The 20,524-nt window shown below is 41.6% G+C and overlaps 2 protein-coding genes across 2 annotated transcripts in view; both read left to right on the forward strand.

The window, feature by feature from the left end:
• LOC149180802 (transcription initiation factor TFIID subunit 13-like) overlaps positions 1–20,524 on the forward strand; it is a 118,337-nt gene that overhangs the window by 1,776 nt on the left and 96,037 nt on the right. The gene's annotated exons all lie outside the window — the stretch shown is intronic.
• LOC149180803 (uncharacterized) lies at positions 16,669–17,193 on the forward strand. The gene has a single exon (XM_089413993.1). The coding sequence runs from the start codon at positions 16,669–16,671 to the stop codon at positions 17,191–17,193; it is 525 nt and encodes a 174-aa protein (XP_089270119.1).

The raw sequence follows: 20,524 nt of genomic DNA on the forward strand, positions 1-20,524 counted from the left end.
ACATTGAGAAGTTGAATGATCGTATAACCAGCTTGCAGAAACACACCCTTGTTGGTAGGTGGCATTTTTCGGAGCGGAGTGATGAAAAAATGAGAATTTGGGTGGAAAAGAAGTGGAAATATCTATTGGGATACATGTCGACTGTCGTGTGGTTCAATGTTACTTGGGAGCGGGAGCGGGAGCGACCATTTTCAGAAGCTCCCGATTGGGATACATGTCGACTGTCGTGTGGTTCAATGTTACTTGGGAGCGGGAGCGGGAGCGACCATTTTCAGAAGCTCCCGGTTTGGGAGCGAATCCGGGAGCGATTTTTTAAAAATATATATATTTTTTATATTTTTTAATTTTTGATACATATATGTCAACAAAAACATGTAGAATGATGAAAAAAACATAAAAAACATAAAAAAACATAAATTGATCATTGAACCATATCACATCAATCATCTAGAAATTATAATCGTCATCAACCATGTCCACAAGTTAGTAAAATACATATTACAACTGCAACATATTGAGTCTTATAAATCATGATTCATCAAATTCAATATTAAAGTTTCAAGTTCAAGCTTTCAGAATTGAAAATTCAATAACATTTATCATCATTGATCACCAAAGTTGTACTTGTAAGCCAAGTTTAACCATTACAAGAAGTAATATCGAAGATATTTCTAAGTCCTAACTTCTAACTGTTAACATGATATGAAATGTTAAAAATTTATAAAATGAAACATGAATAATGAGATGAAATGAAACAACTTTAGTCTTTCACAAAGCATCATATTCATAATTCACAATCATTACCAATGAGTTATAATTGCCAAGGCCCAACTTCAAACTTCAAATTTTCATTGTCACAGTGATATAATGTTTACAAAAAATATCATAATGTCATAATGATATGAAAGAGTCAAGAGTCAAGAGTCAAGGACTCAAAACTCAACAGTTATGAAAACTAAAGTCTAATAGAAACTAAAAATGACAAGTAAACTGTAAATCTACAAGTGGCCCTTGCCACGAGAGTCTCCAGGAGTATAAGTAGGTCGTGGTGGTCTTCTAGGAGTCTCCCGCACAGACCGACGACCAGAACTAGAGCCTCCACGCGAGGGTGTCGATGGAGGTGGCGACAGCAATGGAACAAGACTCGGGCCCTGAGCACTGCTACTGGATGGTGGAGGTGGAGGTGGCATGGCTGCTGCAGCTGCTTCATTTTCATCCCTTACAAGCTCCTCTTCTAGTTCTTCAATATGTACAATGCCATCCTCCAAATTGTCGTCCTCAGGGTGATTGTCCCAAATTTTATATGTGGGATCTTCATTAGCCCAATCACAGTAATGGCTCAACAACCTCAAGTTGTAGTGCACATAAACCAAGCTTTCTGCTCGGTTTTCGTTGAGTCTGTTTCTTTTCACATTATGTATATAACTGTAGGTGCTCCAACACCTCTCTGCAGAAGAAGAATTTACAACCTGTGAAAGAACTTTTTTTGCCAATTTTGGCAAAAGTCCGTGGCCGCCATATGTTTCCCACCATGTGAGAGTATCAAATTTATCTTTGTCGTCCATTGCATGGAAGTTACCATACAAACCACTGCCACTGAGGTATTTGCCTATTTCAAGGCGCACAACTGCACATTCCTCCCTGCCAGGTATCAATTTTTCTAATGCTTCCAAATATCCTCTAGTTATCTCTTGATCTAAGTGGGGTTTGGTCCTAACCCCACCCCTTGCTGCAGGTTTGCCCAACCAAGATGAAGAGTAGTATTTTGGCGTAAGGATATACGCCAAGCAATGTAGTGGAACATTAAGCTTATTCCACCGTTCACACACACAATCATGAATTAGTTTGTACAAGTTGGGATCTCTATTATGAACAATATCTTTTATTTGCCCCAACATGGTATCCATTTGCTCATACACCTCGCCAATCACTAGTTTGTCTGTATCTGCAAACCGAATCATGTGATAAATTGGCTTGGTGAAATCCAATACCTGCCTCACACTTGTCCAACACTGCCCATCAAGAGCGGCCTCCTCCACCATTTCAAAACCTCCCATGTCAGCTGCATTTGTAGCCCTTTCCTTTAATACCTGCCAATGTGGACTTGATATCATGCTAGCTAATGCCTCTCTTACCTTCACAAGGCGCCTGAAGGTGAGGTAATAGCTACCAAATCTTGTCTTTGCAATCTTCAGCAACTCCAATCTCGAGTGATTGCGGAAAAGGCCATGGGTATTGCTATGATTTGTAATAAATTTTATCATCTGTTTGCCTTTCTTGTACAAATCACTAATCCATTTGTATTGTGCATTTTTGTTTTTGATAATATCATGCAACAAAAGGTTCAATGTGTGAACCAAACATCCAGACCAAAATATGTTGGGGTATTTATCCTCAATAATTGCTCCCGCTGCCTTACAATTAGCAGCATTATCAGTGATGACTTGGATGACATTGTATGGGCCAATACGCTCAGTTGTTTCAAGTAATGCTTCTGCAATGTTGATAGCGGTCTTGAACTTGTCTGAGTAATCATGTGCAGCTATAAAGATGGGACCACTAACAGACACAGCAAGAACACTTATCAATGGCTTGCCTTTTACATTTGTCCATCCATCATATACAATGGACACCCCATAGTCAGTCCAAGAACTTGTCATTTTATTCAAAGAATGTGATATTTTTGCTTTTTCATGATCAAGGCCAACGGTTCTTGCCTTGTCATACCCAGGGCTCTTGTATCCTTTAGGGGCATCATTTATGGCAGAAACCATTTCGTGCCAATAAGGTGAGCGTAGAACATTGAATGGTATCCCACATGCATAGAGAAACCTGTAAACTTTTGAATCCACATCATTCCTACACCCCTCATCAAGGAAATCTGATATGGTTCTACGGCGTAAAGATGATGACCCTGTGCCTCCATGTCCATATCCACTGCCTTGGGAGGATGCTGAAGGAGTTCTTTGTGAGCTTGGTTCAAAGAAACCCCTTGATCTTTTTGTTCTGTATTGGGCTTCCTCCTCTTCCTTTATGTATTTGGCTCTATCTGCTGTTGACACCGCTGCACAAGTTTTGATTCCTATTTGTTTCTCTCCATCCCATGGCCTTTTCCCGCAGAGGTGTCTTCTAGCACGGGTGTATGAACCTGTGTAATCAGTGTTGCAATGGGGGCAATGAAATTTAGTGGTTCCACCCCCTCTCCCTGTTTCAGCGCTTTGAACATATTTCCACAGTGGAGTTTGGTCTTGTTTAGTTTTTTGAGGGTCATGTTCACCCTCCTCCACCTCCTCCTCACTGGGGTTTTCACCCATTTGACTTCCTACGGCTTCTTCATCCACCTCTTCAGTTTCAGGCCCCCTCCGTTTCCTACTCTCCACCACCATAATAACCATAAAAGGGACCAGGAAGAGGAAAATGCCAATAAATATCCCCAGGTCCATGGTGTTTGATGTTTGTAGGGTTTGAGTCTTGAATCTGCAAATTAATTTAGTTTATTGGGATTAATTCATTTAATTTATTAATTTAATTTAAATACATGATCTTTAAACTCAAACAGCTAAATTAAACCAATGTTTTACAACTCGGACTCGGACTCGGCCGAGGATCGACTCCGACTCGGACTCCGACTCGGTAATGACTCGGCCGGCTCGATTTCAATGACTTGGTCGTTGTAAAAAATACATTAAATATTTATTTTTTTTATAAAAAAACATAATTTTAAATATTTTAAACATAATTTTAAAGATTTTCATTCAAGTTTCCAAACACACAACATTATAATATACATGGAAGACAACATATGATCAAAGTAGGCTCATGAACCAATCCATTATATCAAAATGGTACGGTGGTACCCAATGGCAATAGTAAATACATAGTCAACTGTAGTCTGTCATACATGATCAAAGACTCAAGAGTCAAAACAAAATACAAATAACCAAGGAGGCTAGTAGCTACTGCCAGAGGAGCCAAGATCATCTCGACCAATCTCTGGATCATCATCATCAGAGTCAGACAAGGGGCCCCATGGCTCCTCCTCATCATCATCGTCTCCAACTGCAACTGTAGAAGTGGTGCCAGTACCACTAGGCTGTGCAGCAGATGCAAGCTGAGATAGAGTACAAATGCGGCTGCGCTTCTGTCGTGGCTGAGCAGAGGAAGGCAAAGCACCTACAACTGGAGTCCTACTAGCTGGCTGTGAGACTGAGGCTGGTGGATCGGGATCTGCATTCAACTGAACAGGCTGCAGTGCATGTTCAACATCAAGTTGATCAATCTCAAGATCCTCATCAGGATCAAACTCTGGTAGACGACTCTCCACTACCCAATCTGATGTTGGATCAATGTCTTCCAACACAATGGGATCTGAATCAGGTCTTTTGTTCAGCAATTGGTTCCGTCTGAGCCGAAGGTTGTATTGGACAAAAACTAGATCATTCAACCGTTTTTGCTCCAAACGGTTTCTCTTCTTTGTGTGAATCCTCTCAAAGACAGACCAATTGCGCTCACACCCAGATGCACTGCAAGTTTGACTCAAAATACGAATTGCAAACCTTTGCAATTCAGGGCACTGGCCACCAAAGGCCTCCCACCATTGTGCTGCAAAAAACATAGGAGTGTAATGAATTATGAGTTAGATGAAGGCTGAAGCTCAACAAAATTACAAATTATATCTAACTTTCAAATTATAAATGATTTAGCAAACTTTAATAAAAAAAGTAAAACCATTAAGAAATTGAAAATTGAAATTTTTGTTTACCTGGCTCATCTGCTTCTCTTGCAATCTTTGCTAGGTTCTTCCCAAAGGTACCTGTTGCATTGCTGAAGGATGTGACCTGCTGATGTATCAGCAGCTGATCAGACTCCGATGGGACCATGCGCTCAATGCAATCAACTAGTCCATCTCTGACCTCCCCCCTCAAAGCTCCTGACTCCTTATCTTTATAATGATACCGTGGGTTCAAAAAATACCCAGCTGCATGTATAGGGCGATGGAGTTGATTGTTCCATCTTTCATCAATGATTGCCCAAATGGGCCCATACTTTGCCACTCTATCCTTGTATGCTGTCTTTATTTGCTCCTTTGCTTGATCCATAGCCTCATAAATGAAGCCCATAGCCAACCTTTCCCCATCCACCAACCGCAACACCTTAACTAGTGGCTCAACAAGCTTCACAATCTCTGCTGCCTTTCTCCAAAAAGTTTCATCATGGACTTTCCTTTTCAATTCTCTGCCTTCTGGTTTGTTAGACCAACTGCTTTGATTCCAATCATCACTGGAAAACATCTTTTGCAAGTTTCTATGTTGGGAAAGCATAGATTGCAATGTCAAAAAATGTGTAGCAAATCTAGTGATGGCAGGCCTAATAATATCCTTGCCTCCAGTGTGTTTCCTCATGAGACTCAAAACCAGTGTATGATTGTAGATAAATTTTGTTATGCTTTTGGCATTATCTACAGTGTTTCTGACCCAATCTAATTTTCCAATATCCTCAAGCGTGAGGTCTATGCAATGTGCAGCGCATGGGGTCCCAAAGATGGTCTTGTGTTTTTCCTCTAACAGTCTACCAGCAAGAACATAGTTAGAGGCATTGTCTGTGATGATTTGAACAACATTAGCCACCCCCACATCCTCAATAACCTCATCCAATAGCTGAAACAACAAGTGGCCATCTTTTACCTTATCAGATGCATCAACTGATTTTAAAAACATGGTTCCCTGTGGGCAGAAGACAAGAAAGTTTATGATGGTACGGTTTCTTTGATCAGTCCATCCATCTGACATGATGGTACAACCTGTTCTTGCCCATGATTCCTTGAAATCTTGCAAATACTCATTAATTGATTTAATTTATTTCTGCAAACGAAACCCCCTTAGCTCTTGCATAGTAGGGCCTTTGAAGCCTTTTCCAGCAGCATGTATGGCCTCAAACATAGGCTCATAATATGGTGAACGAGCAGCATTAAAGGGGATATCAGCATCATACCACCATCTAGCTATGTAGTCACAAGCAGTCTCCCTCAATTCTTTCTTCCAATGGTCATCTAAAGTGGGCTGAGCAAGACCTTTACTAATACTAACTTCAGGACCATGTGCATCTGATGGAGAGGAGCCTGAGTGAGTGAAAAAACTTTTGATAGTCCCATCACCCTTCATTCTACCCTTTCCCTTATCTTGAACAGAAGCAAAAGAGGGAGGAACATAACGGAAAGGGTTTGATGCATCAGTTTGAGGGATAGAGGAAGAACCCTCAAACTCATAGTGGGGGTTGGCAGCCATCATTCTTTGTATCTCCCTCTTCCTCCCAATTTCAGCCTGTATCTCTTTTTGCCTAGTCTTTTCTTCTTTAAATTTTTCAAAGCTTTCCAACAAATTCTTTCTAATCTCCCCAATTTGATCAGAGGGACATGGAGTAATATTGCCTTTAATCCCTGCCAAGTGTTGTTTCAGCTTATGAATCCCCCCAGGACCTGACTTAATTTTCCTATGGCAAAACTTGCAACACATCTCACTATCAACCATTTCAACATATGCCCAAGCAGGATCTTTTGCTCTAGGTGCCATTTTTTGACTAGGAAAACAATCTGAAAATGAAAAAAAAAATAAAAAAATTGATTCAATGTTCATTTGTTTGACTAAAAACACTCTCTAAGCTATCTTGATATGCACCTAAAATTTACTAAGTAAAAACAGATTTATAGAGGTGGAAAAAAATACCTCCAGGCACAAACTGCCTCCTCAAGCTTGCTCCAAGAATCAGCTCCTCAATGCTGCTCCAAATGGCTGCCCAAGAAGCTCCTCACTCCAGCTACAATGCTCCTCCAAGACTCCTCACTGTTGCTCCAAAACAAGCTCAAGAACTGCTCACTAACTCTCAAAGAAGACTCTCACTCAAATGCATAAGACTGCTGTGAGTGAAATGAGAGCATTTGGTTGTCTTAAATAGAGTTTGGGAGGGGGAAATGGACCCCAAAAGCATTTAACAATATTCCATTACCCTTTGGAATCCACAAACCCTACTTAACTTTACCAAATATCAGCAAAAAAATGATTTTTTTTTATAAAAACCGCTGCCCAGCCGTCCTTTCCATGACTCGGCCGAGTCAATACGGACCCGGCCGGGTTGACCGAGTCAGCTATGACTCGGTCAGCCGAGCCGGGTCATGGGCCGGGTCATTGAGCTGGCTATTGAAACGGTCCGAAACGGCCGTTTCGGTTTCAACTCGGCCGTTTCGTAAAACAGTGAATTAAACTAACCAAATTAACTACCTAACCAGCTAAACTAACTAAATGATTAAGTTACTTACCTCTGCAGGCTTGCTCCTCGCTCCTTGGCACTTGCTCCTCGCTCCTCAGCTCTGGCTCCTTGCTCCTCAGCTCTTGCTCCTTGCTCCTTTGCTCTTGCTCCAGCTCTCAATCTCTTGCTCAATGAAGTTGAAATGAAATTTTTTTGGCCCATTGGGCTTATAAAATAAAAAAAAAATTCCAAATTTTTTTTAAATTTCGGGTCCGGCGGATTTTTTTTCCGCCGACCCGCTCCCGGCCCGGCTGAAATCGCTCCCGGAGCGATTTTTAATGCCCGGGAGCAATTAGGGAGCGATCGCTCCCCGATCGCTCCCGGGCATTAAAAATCGCTCCGGGAGCTCGGGAGTGATCGCTCCCTGACAGACCAGGAAGCGCAAATTTTTTTAAGGGAGCGCGCTCCCGAGCCGCTCCCGCCCGGAGCGCGGTTCGGGAGCGGGTTCGAGGGGGGGGGCGCTCCCCCGCAACATAGGTGTGGTTGCTTCAGGGATGGTATAGCTTCCATTTTCTTAGCCAAGATGACTTGCAGAAGATCAAAGCAATTCCCTGGATTGATGGTCGTAGTTTTTTGGAATTACATTCCTGGTTTATTGGCTTTAATTCTCTAAACAACACTCCGCAAAATAAGCTAATATGGGTGAAATTGCCTGGTTTGCCAATTGAGCTTTGGACAAAGCAGGCCCTGATGGACATTGGAAATACTATCGGGAAATTTGTTTATGTGGATCCCCGGTGTCTAGGGGCACCTGATAAACGAGTCGTGTGGATCTTAATTGAGAAGGAGTATCGAGGAGGATTTCCTGATCACATTGCATGACATTGGGGGGAGACTAATTTAACTTAACTCAGCGACTGGATTGCTGGGGGGTACCATTTCGATGTTCATTTTTTCATCATACTGGACATATTTTGGCTCACTTTCCTTGATGCCTGGGTGGTAGATACCATGGTTGGAACTATATGGGAGTGCCGACGAAGTCTCAATATGGTGATGCTCAATATCATGGCATGGCCCCTCGTCGTAAATCAGGTAATCAACATGAATCTCATACTTTCCGTCAATCTGTACATGATTCCTCGAGATATGGCACTTCACCCATCACCATTCCGTCATCCCCTTTATCCTCTGTTAAGTCTGACTTACTTGGAACCACCTGTCCAAGTCAGAACATACGACCCCCCCACCGGGAATCACTCCTCCTTGTCATGACATCCCCAATCTTTTTGCACCTCATGACGTCCCCTCTACATCATATGTTACTTACTTACCAGCTCCATCACCTCTGCATATTCCTAATCAATCTCAGGGACGCTGAAATACTAGTACTCCACCAAACTTGTCACCGGCCTCCCCCACCAACTCAGTGGGCAGTGATTTGGATTATCTTCTTAAGAGGAAGACTCTAGACTTGCGAACTCTAACTATTCATAAGCCGTCTGGGTCATCTTCTCCACATATTAGTCCCACCTCAGCTGGAAATATTACTGTCCGCTGTAAGAATAACCGTGGCAGTCACCATTTTGGGGTCGGGCCAGAGAGAATCCTTTTAACTCTCCCATTGACCATTTTTTAGTTGATGTGCCTATTGCTGATGTTCCTACTTCTCGGGCCCTTGGAGCACGGATGCCCGCACAGGGTTTGTCATGACTTCCATCTTATCACTTAATATTCGGGGATTGGGGACCCCCATGATATACCTGCTAATATCAAGACTTGTATCCAGGAATTAGAGTTCAAAAAGAAGGGAATCCTTTTTGTTTAGGAATCCACATAGCGCCTAAAGAGCAGGGCTCTATGGATCTATGTCACAGGGTTCGCCGAATTTCAACCTTGAGGTTCGAAATTCGGCGAACCCAAAAAAATTCAAATTTGTTCAGGTTCGGCGAACCTGATAGTCGAACCTCAACGAATTCGAACTTGAAGGCGAACCTAAAGACGAACTTGAAGGCGAATTTTTTTTTTTTTTTTCTTAATTTTTTTGCCGTTCTAGGTTGAGTTCAAGTTTTTTTGTAAGTTGTTTTAAGGTTTATGAGAAAAACCATGGGCAAACACATGGTTTTCTCTTGTTTCTCTTACTGGCACTTAGTTTCTCGTGCTGGCCACTGGGTTGGCTTTATTTACCATGGTTGTCGATAGATTTTCACAAGCCAACTTTAGTTTGAGTGTACTCGCTCTATTGTGCTCAGTGTTTCCGTTGCGTTTTGTATTGTTTGCAATTTCCTGAATTCAATTTCTAAATGTTGCTTGTCCCCGTCGACAGGGGCATGAAGTGAATAGTGGTCGTGATTTGTGGCTAGTGGGTGCTAACTACTACTCATATAGCTTTATTGATTGATTTTGATTTTTTATTATTTTATGTCATACTTATATATATGTTGAAAAATATATATAATCGAACTTAATGTCGAACGTCATACGAACCTCATCGGAAAATTCGAATTCGAATCAAACTTAATCATTGTCGAACTCGAATTCGAACCTGAACCATGTTACATAGCTATGGATTAAAGAAGGGGACAAAAACATGAAATTCTTTTATCGATATGCAAAGCATAGAAAATAAATTCCATTTGGGAAATTTATGATGATGATGGTCATTGCCTTCAGCCGCAGGAGGATATAAGTAGGGCTGCTGTAGCACATTTTCAAAAGGCATATGATCGTAAGGAGGAGGCTGATGTGGGGGCCATGCTATGGGCTGTGGACCTATATCCCACTATGTTCGATGAGGATGATAATGAAAATCTATTTGAAGAGGTCTCTAAAGAGGAGCTACTGGAGGTTTTAAAATCTTTTAAGGGAATAAGAGCCCAGGTCCGGATGGATGGTCTGTAGAAATATTCACACATTTTTTCGACATATTTAAAAGAGACCTCCTGGATATGGTGGAGGAGTCGAGGATCATGGGGAACATCCACCCGCATATAAACTCAACGTATATCGCTCTCATCCCGAAGTGACGACCTTCCACTGTTTTCTCTGACTATAGGCCCATATCTTTATGCAATCTTATTTATAAGATCATCTCAAAAACTATTGCCAGTCGGATGAGGTCTACACTGTCTCGTTTCATTTCACCCGAACAATATGGCTTTCTTCAGGATCGACAAATCCATGATGCTGTTGCCATTGCACAAGAATGTATGCATTCGATTCATACCAAGCACTTAAATGCTGCCATTATGAAGGTGGATCTTCAGAAGGCATATGACTGTTTAGACTGGGGATACCTTAGACTGGTTCTGCATAAGATTGGTTTGCAGCCCAGAAGCGTGGCTTGGATTATGGCTTGTGTCACGAATATAAATTATGCGGTGATTATCAATGGATATCCTACTCGTTTCTTCAGGGCTGGTCGGGGATTGAGACAGGGCTGCTCACTATCTCCTCTCTTATTTATCTTGGCTATGGATGGGTTGAGCTTGCAAATAAAAAAAGCGGTGATTGATGAACAGTTTCAGGCACTGGTAATAGGGAACAACATCAAGATATCACATGGTTTTTTCATCGATGATGTGCTCATCATGGGTATGTTGAATCGTCTCGCATGGCTGAATCTTTTTCACATTTTTAAAATTTTTGCTAAAGCTACTGGTTTAAATATGAATTTGCAAAAATCTATTGTATATCATGATATGAGCAATATGGAGGACATTGATTATATAAGAAACCTATTTGGAATTGAGGTGGAACTGATGCAAATTGGCATGAAGTACCTTGGATATCACATTAAACCATGTAGTTGTTGATTTGGGGTAGCATCGAAACGAAATTTGGTGGAAAGGTTGGGGCACATGAGATCTCTAATACCTAGAAAGGGTTTGGGTAGATTCTAAACAGATCAGGAGATATTAAAATAATTAATATTTTTAATGGAGTCCCTAAGTCTAAACTTAGGGAAAATAAAATATTAATGTATATTGATATGAATCTGTGTTAGAGTGGTCCAAAAGACATAGATCAAGCCAGATCTAATCTTAGCCGTTGATTAGGGACTTAATCTCGGCCGTTGAGATGTCAACAAGAAAAGTATAAGAGGAGGCTTGAGGGTCACTTGGAGAGTACACCAGATGATCATTGATTCCATTCTCTAGAGCGGGGTTTGCTAAGAGAGATAGAGTTAGTGATCAGGAGAGCAACTGAGGGTACAGAGAAACAGAGAAGGCAGAGATTGTGCCGGGAGGGCAACACAGCAGCCAAGGAGGGTGACGCAGAGCCAACAACGGCTCACGCAGGGCCACGCAAAGGCAGCCAAGTGTTGCGCAGAGCACTAGAGGGGCCAACGCAGTTGACGCAGAGGCTCCAAGAGCTGACGCAGAGGCTCCCAGAGCTGACGTAGGGCCTCCTGGGGCTAACGCAGGCCTAGAAAGGCTGACGCAAGGCCAACATGAGACAGAGAGGGGCTGACACAGTCCAGATTGGGCAGACGCTAGGGTTGCAGGAGCAGTTTTGTGCTGAAGAGTTGTCGGAAGGATTTTTTGGGGTTTCAACAAGGAGATTTCTCTCAAACTGTGAGGTATAACTGCTAAGGAAATTCTTTGTTGGGTAGGCTAGTTTCGGCACCCAGATTGTACTCTGATATTGCTTAATAAGAAAACCTCAGATAGCTACATTGGTTTTCTCGCATTGGGTTTTTCCGGGGACATTGGTCCAAAAATAATGATGTCATGTGGTGTTTTTGTTCTTGTTTCTTTTAGTTGCTGATCTGTAATATGTTGAGCATGCACTGGTGTTTATTTTCAGTATTTACTTTGTAAATAACTTGTTAAAGAAAAATAACAAGTAGGTAGGAATAAATTAGAAAAAGTGCATGAAGGGTTTCTAAACTAAGTAAACTTAGAAACTTCAACATGGTTTCAGAGCGTGATCGCAGATCACAGGAGAACTAAAAGACATCAACCGAGCAGAGCAATAGCAACAAAAAATAGTGGTCTCGAGGTGACAGAAGCTGTTTCTGGTAGCGCAGAAGCTAAGAAGTATGACGCAGAGCCACGCAGAAGAAGGCGGGAGCTGCGCAGAGCCTCAGAGAGGCCAACGTTGTTGACGCAGAGGGTGAGAGGGCTGACGCAGACCCATCTGGGGTGAAGTAGAACCAGCGTGAGGCAAAGAGGGGCTGCGCAGTTCACAGAGAGGCAGTTGCTGGAGTCTAGAAGACTACAAAAATATTGCAGAGTGGAGCTGGTGAGGTATTGTAGTCAGATCAGTACCTGACAGAGCAGGGCCAGAGGAGTTGTTACCGAGGGTTTCTAGCCGAGGAACCTGGATCAACAGTGCAGTTGCACAAGTCGATCAAAGTACGGGGCATCTCGACAAGTGGTAGGAGGATTTCCAGGAGGGAAATTAGGACTCAGAGGGAGTCCATAAGAGAACTTCCAGACGGGAAGTAGAGACTCAGAGGAGTCGAACAGAGAACTTCCAGGAGGGAAGTAGAGGAGCATCATGGCACTACACGGGGTAAGGGACCAGGATAGACTGGACGGAGCATCGAACTTCGCAGTTTGGAAGGACAGAATCTTATTAGTGCTTGACAAAAATCATGTCAAGAACTTCGCCTTAAAGACAATACCTATCCCAGTCGACCCAAATGATAATGACAAGTATGAAGAGGCGATGGCGAGGGCCAAGTGCATTATCCTTTACGGGGTCAAGGATCATGTGGTACCACATATAGCCGAGAAAGAAACGATAGTTGAGATGTGGGAGGCTCTCAAGAACCTGTACCAACATACTTCTCTGCAGAGAAGAATGCTGCTCGAGAACCAGATGAGGTCGTATTAGATGAAGAAGGGTCAAACGATTGACTCTTTCCTCGGAGGATTGAATGAGATCCAAGATCAATTGACTGCTATAGGAGTGACATCGGATCAAGAGCTTATGGTGAGGACAACCCTGAATGCTGTCTTAGAAGAGTGGGAAGTGTTTGTCCAGAGCATCCTGGGCAGAGGGACTCTCCTACCTTGGGACGAGATGTGGGCAATTCTTTGTCAGGAAGAGATCAGACGGCAGTCAAAGACAGGTAGCAACAGCAAAGGGATTAAGGTCAAACAGGAGGAGGACGATGTGGCCCTAGCATTTGAGGGAAAGTAGGAGAAGCAGAAGAAGAAAGATCTCTCCAAGATCAAGTGCTTCCACTGTGGGGAGATGGGTCACATGAGACCCAGTGCCCAAGGAAGAAGAGTAAGGGAGAGTCTTATGAGACTAAGGTAGCCCCAGCACGGGCAGAGAAGGAAGTTTTGATAGACGATGACTGTGCCATGAGTGCACATGTGCCACTTGAGCGGAAGTGGGGAGACATCGAGCTGTATTCAGGAGGACTACAGGTGATGAGGGGCAGGATCCTTGAGGTACCTAGCCTCTTGGATTAGACCTTGCTACGGGAGCCCCGACGAGGAGTTAGCAGGACTGGCTAAGTGGGTAGAGACGGATGCGGATGGAGCGGCAGAGAGAGCTACAGTGCAGGGGTCCCGAGACAACGCGAGGCTAGCAGGCTGCAGTAGTGCGAGAGGCACAGGAGTATTGCACCAGTGCAGGACGACACATAGAGGTGTGCAATGGTGCGAGATGTAGGGGAGTTGTTGCTGCAACGTAGAGGTCAGAGAGGGAGCACTTGTCAGCAGTAGAGGGAGCTTCAGCATCAGTGGGTGTCTCTAGCCCAATAGGGAGGTCAGTTGGGAGATTAGTTACTTAATTCTCAGTAACTGAGTTGCAGTGCAGTAGTGGGCAACACGATGCAACTTGATGAGAAGAGGTGCAATGCGGATGTTGTGTTGGGAGAAAGGACCAGCAACAACACAGATGCAGAGGGAGTTGTACAGATGCAGCAGTGGCAGTGGCAGAACCATTGGCAGCAGTACAGGATGCAGTAGTGCAGAGGATGTTGGGCAGGAAGGCCTAGCATCAACACAGGTACCGATGTCGGATGATTACAGTAATACTCAGTAAGGAGTATTGCTAGAGCACAATCCTCGCTAAGAGGGAGTGTTGATTTGGGGTAGCATCGAATCTGCTCTAGCCACGAAATTTGGTGGAAAGGTTGGGGCAGATGAGATCTCCAATACCCAGAAAGGGTTTGGGCAGATTCTAAACAGATCAGGAGATATTAAAATAATTAATATTTTAATGGAGTCCCTAAGTCTAAACTTAGGGAAAATAAAATATTAATGTGTATTAATATGAATCTGCGTTAGAGTGGTCCAAAAGACATGGATCTAGCTACATCTAATTTTATCTGTTGATTAGGGACTTAATCCCGACCGTTGAAATGTTAATAGGAAAAGTATAAGAGGAGGTTCGAGGGTCACTTGGAGTGTACACCAGATGATCAATGATTCTATTCTCTAGAGTGGGGTTTGCTAAGAGAGATAGAATCAGCGATCAGGAGAGCAGCTGAGGGCAATTGAATACAGAGAAACAGAGAAGGCAGAGATTGTGCCAGGAGAGCAGCGCAACAACTAAGGAGGGTGACGCAGAGCCAACAAGGGCTATGTAGAGGCAGCCAAGTGCTGCGCAGAGCACCAGAGGGGCTAGCACAGCTGATGCAGAGGCTCCCAGAGTTGACGCAGGGCCTCTTGGGGCTGACGCAGGCCTAGAAAGGCTGACACAGGGCCAACGTGAGACAGAGAGGGGCTGACGCAGTCCAGATTGGGCAAACGCTAGGGTTGTAGGAGTAGTTTTGTGCTGAAGAGCTGCTGGAAGGATTTTCCGGGGTTTCAGCCAAGAGATTTCTCTTAAACTGTGAGGTATAGCTGCCAAGGAAATTCTCTGTTGGGTAGGCCAGTTTCAACACCTAGATTGTACTCTGATATTGCTTAATAAGAAAACCCTCAGATAGCTACACTGGTTTTCCCGCATTGGGTTTTTCTGGGGACATTGGTCTAAAAATAATGGTGTCATGTGGTGTGTTTTTTCTTGTTTCTTTTAGTTGCTGATCTGTAATATGTTGAGCATGCACTGGTGTTTATTTTCAATATTTACTTTGTAAATAACTTGTTAAAGAAAAATAACAAGTAGGTAGGAATAAATCAGAAAAAGTGCATGAAGGGTTTCTAAACTAAGTAAACTTAGAAACTTTAAAAATAGCTACAGAAATATTGATTGGCAGTGGTTGGTAGACCGGTTCTACAAAAGAGTTTCTGGGTGGGAATATCGGTGCTTGTCCCTGGGTGGATGCACTATCCTCACACAGGCCGTTCTTACCCAGCTGGGGGTATACTGGGCTCACTTATTTCATATTCCACAAGCCATCATTAATAGCATTAATCGTATAATTGCAAATTTCATTTGGGCGGGTTGCAATGGACAACATAAATATCACTTGGCAAAAATGTCTCACATATCTTGCCCAAAAAGAATGGGGGGCTGGGGTATTATGAACCTTCGGCTTTTTGGTTGTTCGCTGCTGATTAAATCCTTATGGCGGGGTATATTTGGATCTGGCATATGGAGTAGGGTGATTAGACATAAATATTTAAAGGACCAGGAATTTCTTTTCTGGTACCGAAAGGATAGCATTGGCATCCGCATGGTTCGGCTATATGGCATAGCTTTCAAAAGGTTGCTAATTTTTTTTTACAACATCTGGTTTGGACTATGGGATCGGGTCACTCAATTATCATTGGGGTGGATCATATTCTGGGAGCTGGCAGGGAGTGTTGTATATCTGAGGTACTCATCGGGTTTTTTATGGGAAAGGCATATACTTCTGGAATCAATTAATTTCTGCATGGCGGGCTGTTCCCCTATTTGGAAAACTACACAAGATCTGGGGCTGGTTGGACAATTGGCGATGGAATGGAACCAAATATGTGCTGGCTTGAAAGCTTTGGGCATATGTCAGGAGGCACAAAGTGACAGTTTGGTATGGTCGGGGAGAATGAAAGCAGGAAATATTATGGTTGTTGATATATATATTTCTCTTTGCGGAAGGGGAGCCCGGTGTGTGGAAAATCCAATATTATACGCCTTCTGGAAGACTAATATTCCTATTAAAATCATTCTGTTCTCCTGGTTAGTATATCACAACAAAAATCTCACTTGGGAGAACTTGCAGAAGCGTAATTGGCACGGACCCAGCATATGTGCAATTTGCAAAAAGGAGGGGGAAAGCAATTGTCATTTGTTCCTCAAATGTCAACACACGATCCAGGTATGGGATAAATTGGCATTACACTTTGGTTTTCCTTATAATCAATTTCATGATATTGCAGATTGTATGGAGTGGTGGAGCAGACAGAAGCCCTCATGGAGGATTATTCCCCCCTATTTTTCTAGGCTATATGGAAATGGAGGAATAACCATATATTTGAGAATTCTGCTGAGGATTTCATTCTGGTATATGAGAATACCATAACACTATACTCAATGTTTCCTGTTCATGAGAACAAGTACAAAGAACAACAACAGAGGAGGAAAAGCCCACAAATGGTGTACCTGATTGGATTCTTCGATGGAGCGGCTCAAAAGAATGTTTGCGGATGTGGCTTCTGGATAGCCATGTCCAATGATTTACAATACAGAATCCACTGGAATGCCGGAATGGGCACGAATAATAAGGCAGAAGCTATGGCATTATGGGGCATTTTATGGTTCACATCTTTTCTTAATATCCCTGATATTCATATATATGGGGATTCAAAGATTATCATGGATCATGTTAATGGGAATGCACATATCAAACAATCAGCACTACTTGGATGGCTAAGGAGAATTGATAATCTTTGGACACAGCTTGGGAACCCTCCTATCATACACACAGGCAGAGAATATAACCAGCTTGCGGATGATCTCTCAAAGAAAAGGCTTCAAGGAATAGTGGGAGAAATGCACATGGATATAATAATGGAGGGCAATGTACTAAGCGTTGTGGAGTTCCCATTCCCTGGCTAATTGTACATTTATTTTCTGATCCTTTTTTGTATAATTTTGTCTCATAATTTTGTATGTAACAGGTAGGCAAAACGGAAACCTGCTGGTGAAATGGTTCTCTCAATGATACACAAAGTAATAGGGATGATCTTGTTTCTTTTCAAGGTCAATATGATGGATGTATTTGTCTAGTTACTCTCTCCTATATCTGCTACTAGATGTACGCAGATCTTTTATGTTTATATACTCTCTATATGTATATCTGTTTATTTGGTCACTTTGATGCTAAGATACCGGAAACGGCTCCCTGGCAGGCAAAAACGCCGTTTTACGTATCAGAAACGTATTCAGCCCAGAAACGGCCAAAAAACGGCTGAAAAACGTTTTTTTTGATTTGGAAACGTATCAAATTTTTTTTTGCCGTTTTTCAGGCGTTTTGAAGGAAAAAACGTCCCGTTTAAAAAAAATTGATACGTTTCAGAGAAACTTAAAACGTATTTTAATAGCTTTGCTTGGGTTTTCATAAAAATAAGTTTGGGATTTATAATATATATGCATCATATTTTGACCCGATCCTATGGCCCGATTCAAAAACCTAGGGCCCGATTCAAAAGCCTTTTCATATATGCATTACATCATCAGATACGTGTCAGTGACTATAGTAAATTTACAAACACATATTATATACTGGTTCTCGCTGCTCAGTTATTCCTCATGTAGGCCCTGGCCTTGACAGACTTGGATCATTAGGTGAGTTTCACATCAATCGATTATTGCACAGAAATTATACCTTTCCTGAAACGTATATGATCAAACTCTTTCCAACCAATAAATGAACAGGTTGTTCTTCACCTAACTCATCAATCCCTTCAAGAAGTCTCTCACTGATGAAAGTATTTCAATAATTCAGCGTAACTTTCTTACTAATAAAGCTCTTCTGTTTATTTCCAGTCTTTCAGATAAAACAATAGCGTGTTTCTTTGCACCCCTAGTGAAAGCTCTTCTCAGTTCTGTTGATTTCCAGTATTTCAGATAAAACAAACAAGGTACATGGAAGTATTTACTATTGCTACACATTTGTTCGCCAATGTGCTGTCAGAAAAGGAGATCTGTAAAACATGGAAACATTACATGTATAATTTAAAACACAACCTTTTATTCGATGCTATTGAACGACTTTACCTATAAAATAAGCTCAGAAATAGTTATCATTAAAACCAGTGCACCAGTACCACAAACAGAATGCAATGGAGGCCTCTTAGCTCAGGAGTCAGCACTTGTGAAAGACAATACAGTATTATGGGCATTCATAATTACTTATCAGACCCTCCCTGAATTACAGTTTAGTGTCAGGACTCAGTACTTGATATCTATTTCAATGACACTACTGCTGAAGCAATCCGTTCAAGAGTTCATATAGAGTTTCAAAATTCAGGCTTTACCCTTCAGGCTTCACATAATTCCAGGACTATCTCAGGCTTCAGCTTCTTCCTTTTACACAGTTCCAGGCTGTTACTCATATTTTCCTTTTATTAAATTGTTAATATTAAAAGTTCATAGTTCATTTTGTACTTTCATAGTATGTAGTAATTCGTATGCATTATTAATTTTGGTAATGATGGTGTGTGTAACTTGTCATGTTGATAACTTGATGTTTGAAATTTGAAACAAAAACTTGATGTCTGATCATTGATGATATGTTGAAACTTGAATCATGAATGTTATAATAATCGTTAATGATGATGGCAATGTTGAATGTTTATGCCATATGGCATATGTTGAAAGTTGAAACTTGAATTGATGATGATGAATCATGAATCATGATAGATCTTAGATGATAATTTAGATTCTGAAATATGAATGGTAATATGAATTTTTTATTTTTAATATATATATATATATATATTTTAAATTTTTATATATTTATTATGTGTCGTTTCCTGCCGTATCGTATCCAGATTTTTTGAAAATTTGCCGTATCCGTTTCAAACCTCGTACCCGTATCCGTTCCCGTATCCGTTTTCTGGTAACTTAGCTTTGATGGGGTTTGCATGATCACGCAACCCAGATGATTTTCTAGGATGATACGGATACATGAAGTTGATATAATGTACATGATCTTCTGATAATACAAATATAGCTTTTTTCGTACTGAAAAAAAAGGTTCCAGGTACGCAAGGCATTTTGATATACATGAATTTTTAAAATCTAACATCAGAGAAAACATTAAAGATAATTGCACAGATGGTAGTTGTCGTTATATCCAGTTAATTATTTAGTTGGGTTAATTTTTCATGCTTCACATTATTCTCTTCCTGAATTTGCTGGTCCCTGGACAAACGAGGTTAAACTGCACTACCAAATTAACCTCTGCAAGGGTGCTCAAAAATCTCAAAAGATACGGGTATAAAGAAAAAAAGCCCTTTGGAGTTTACCAGCTTAGTCAAAATTTAAAAACAGAGTTTCTCTGCAAACATTATACAAGGCTGTAGCTGAGCCTTAGTAGGTTGTGTAAAATGCTGTCTAAACTTGGTAATAGTAGCAAACAGAGGAGTTTGATGGCAGCCTGAGAAAACTTCAGGCATGAAGCAATAGACGGAATGATAACTTGATTTGTGCTGTATTTGTACAATGATAACATCGCTAGTAATATAAAACATAAACTACTTACAAGTTATGGTTAATCGGGTCTTTTATTTGCATGTTATTTTTGTAACCTTTTTCTCGCAAGCTGAAACAGGTTTGATGGGTTTTAATGCTGTCAACTTCGATGGCTACCTAGAGCTATCACGAATACCTGCTAGTGCTATTACTAATACCTGCTAGTGGAATACTGGCTGGTAACTCGGAGGGCTCAATGAGACTTGAGCCTGAGACCTCTGTGAATTTTTGAACAAGAGCATATATATATATATATATATTGGATTTGTTACCAGCCTGAAGCTATGTCCCTGGAATCAACCCAGGATAACATTCATTCTCCCCAACCCTGAACTAGACCCGCTCAGTTGATACACACATACATATATGTTTTTTCCCTGCACAATGCAGTTCCCAGGGAAGCCACTGGGTACTTTCATTCCGAGCATGGTACACAGGTAAACTGTATTCTTTAGAGCTTAAGGCCAAGCCAGTAGTCAACAATTGGTTCATGACATTATGCCCATAAGGGGCATACTTGTACAAAATTACGAAGTGCAATCAAAGAATGTTTTCAGTTGAGTTGAATGTGGCAGTTTAACATTCTGAATCCCGGTTGGTATTAGTCTGTTTACGATCACAATATTTAGCGTTTTTTGTTGAGGATTGTCAGAGTTATTTTCATGACGTTTTAAAATGATTTTTTTCAAGA

The sequence above is a fragment of the Pinus tabuliformis genome, chromosome 3_2, assembly GCF_031772625.1.
Source record: "Pinus tabuliformis cultivar Carrire ecotype Pingquan chromosome 3_2, CPIR1, whole genome shotgun sequence".
NCBI classification, from domain to species: domain Eukaryota; kingdom Viridiplantae; phylum Streptophyta; class Pinopsida; order Pinales; family Pinaceae; genus Pinus; species Pinus tabuliformis.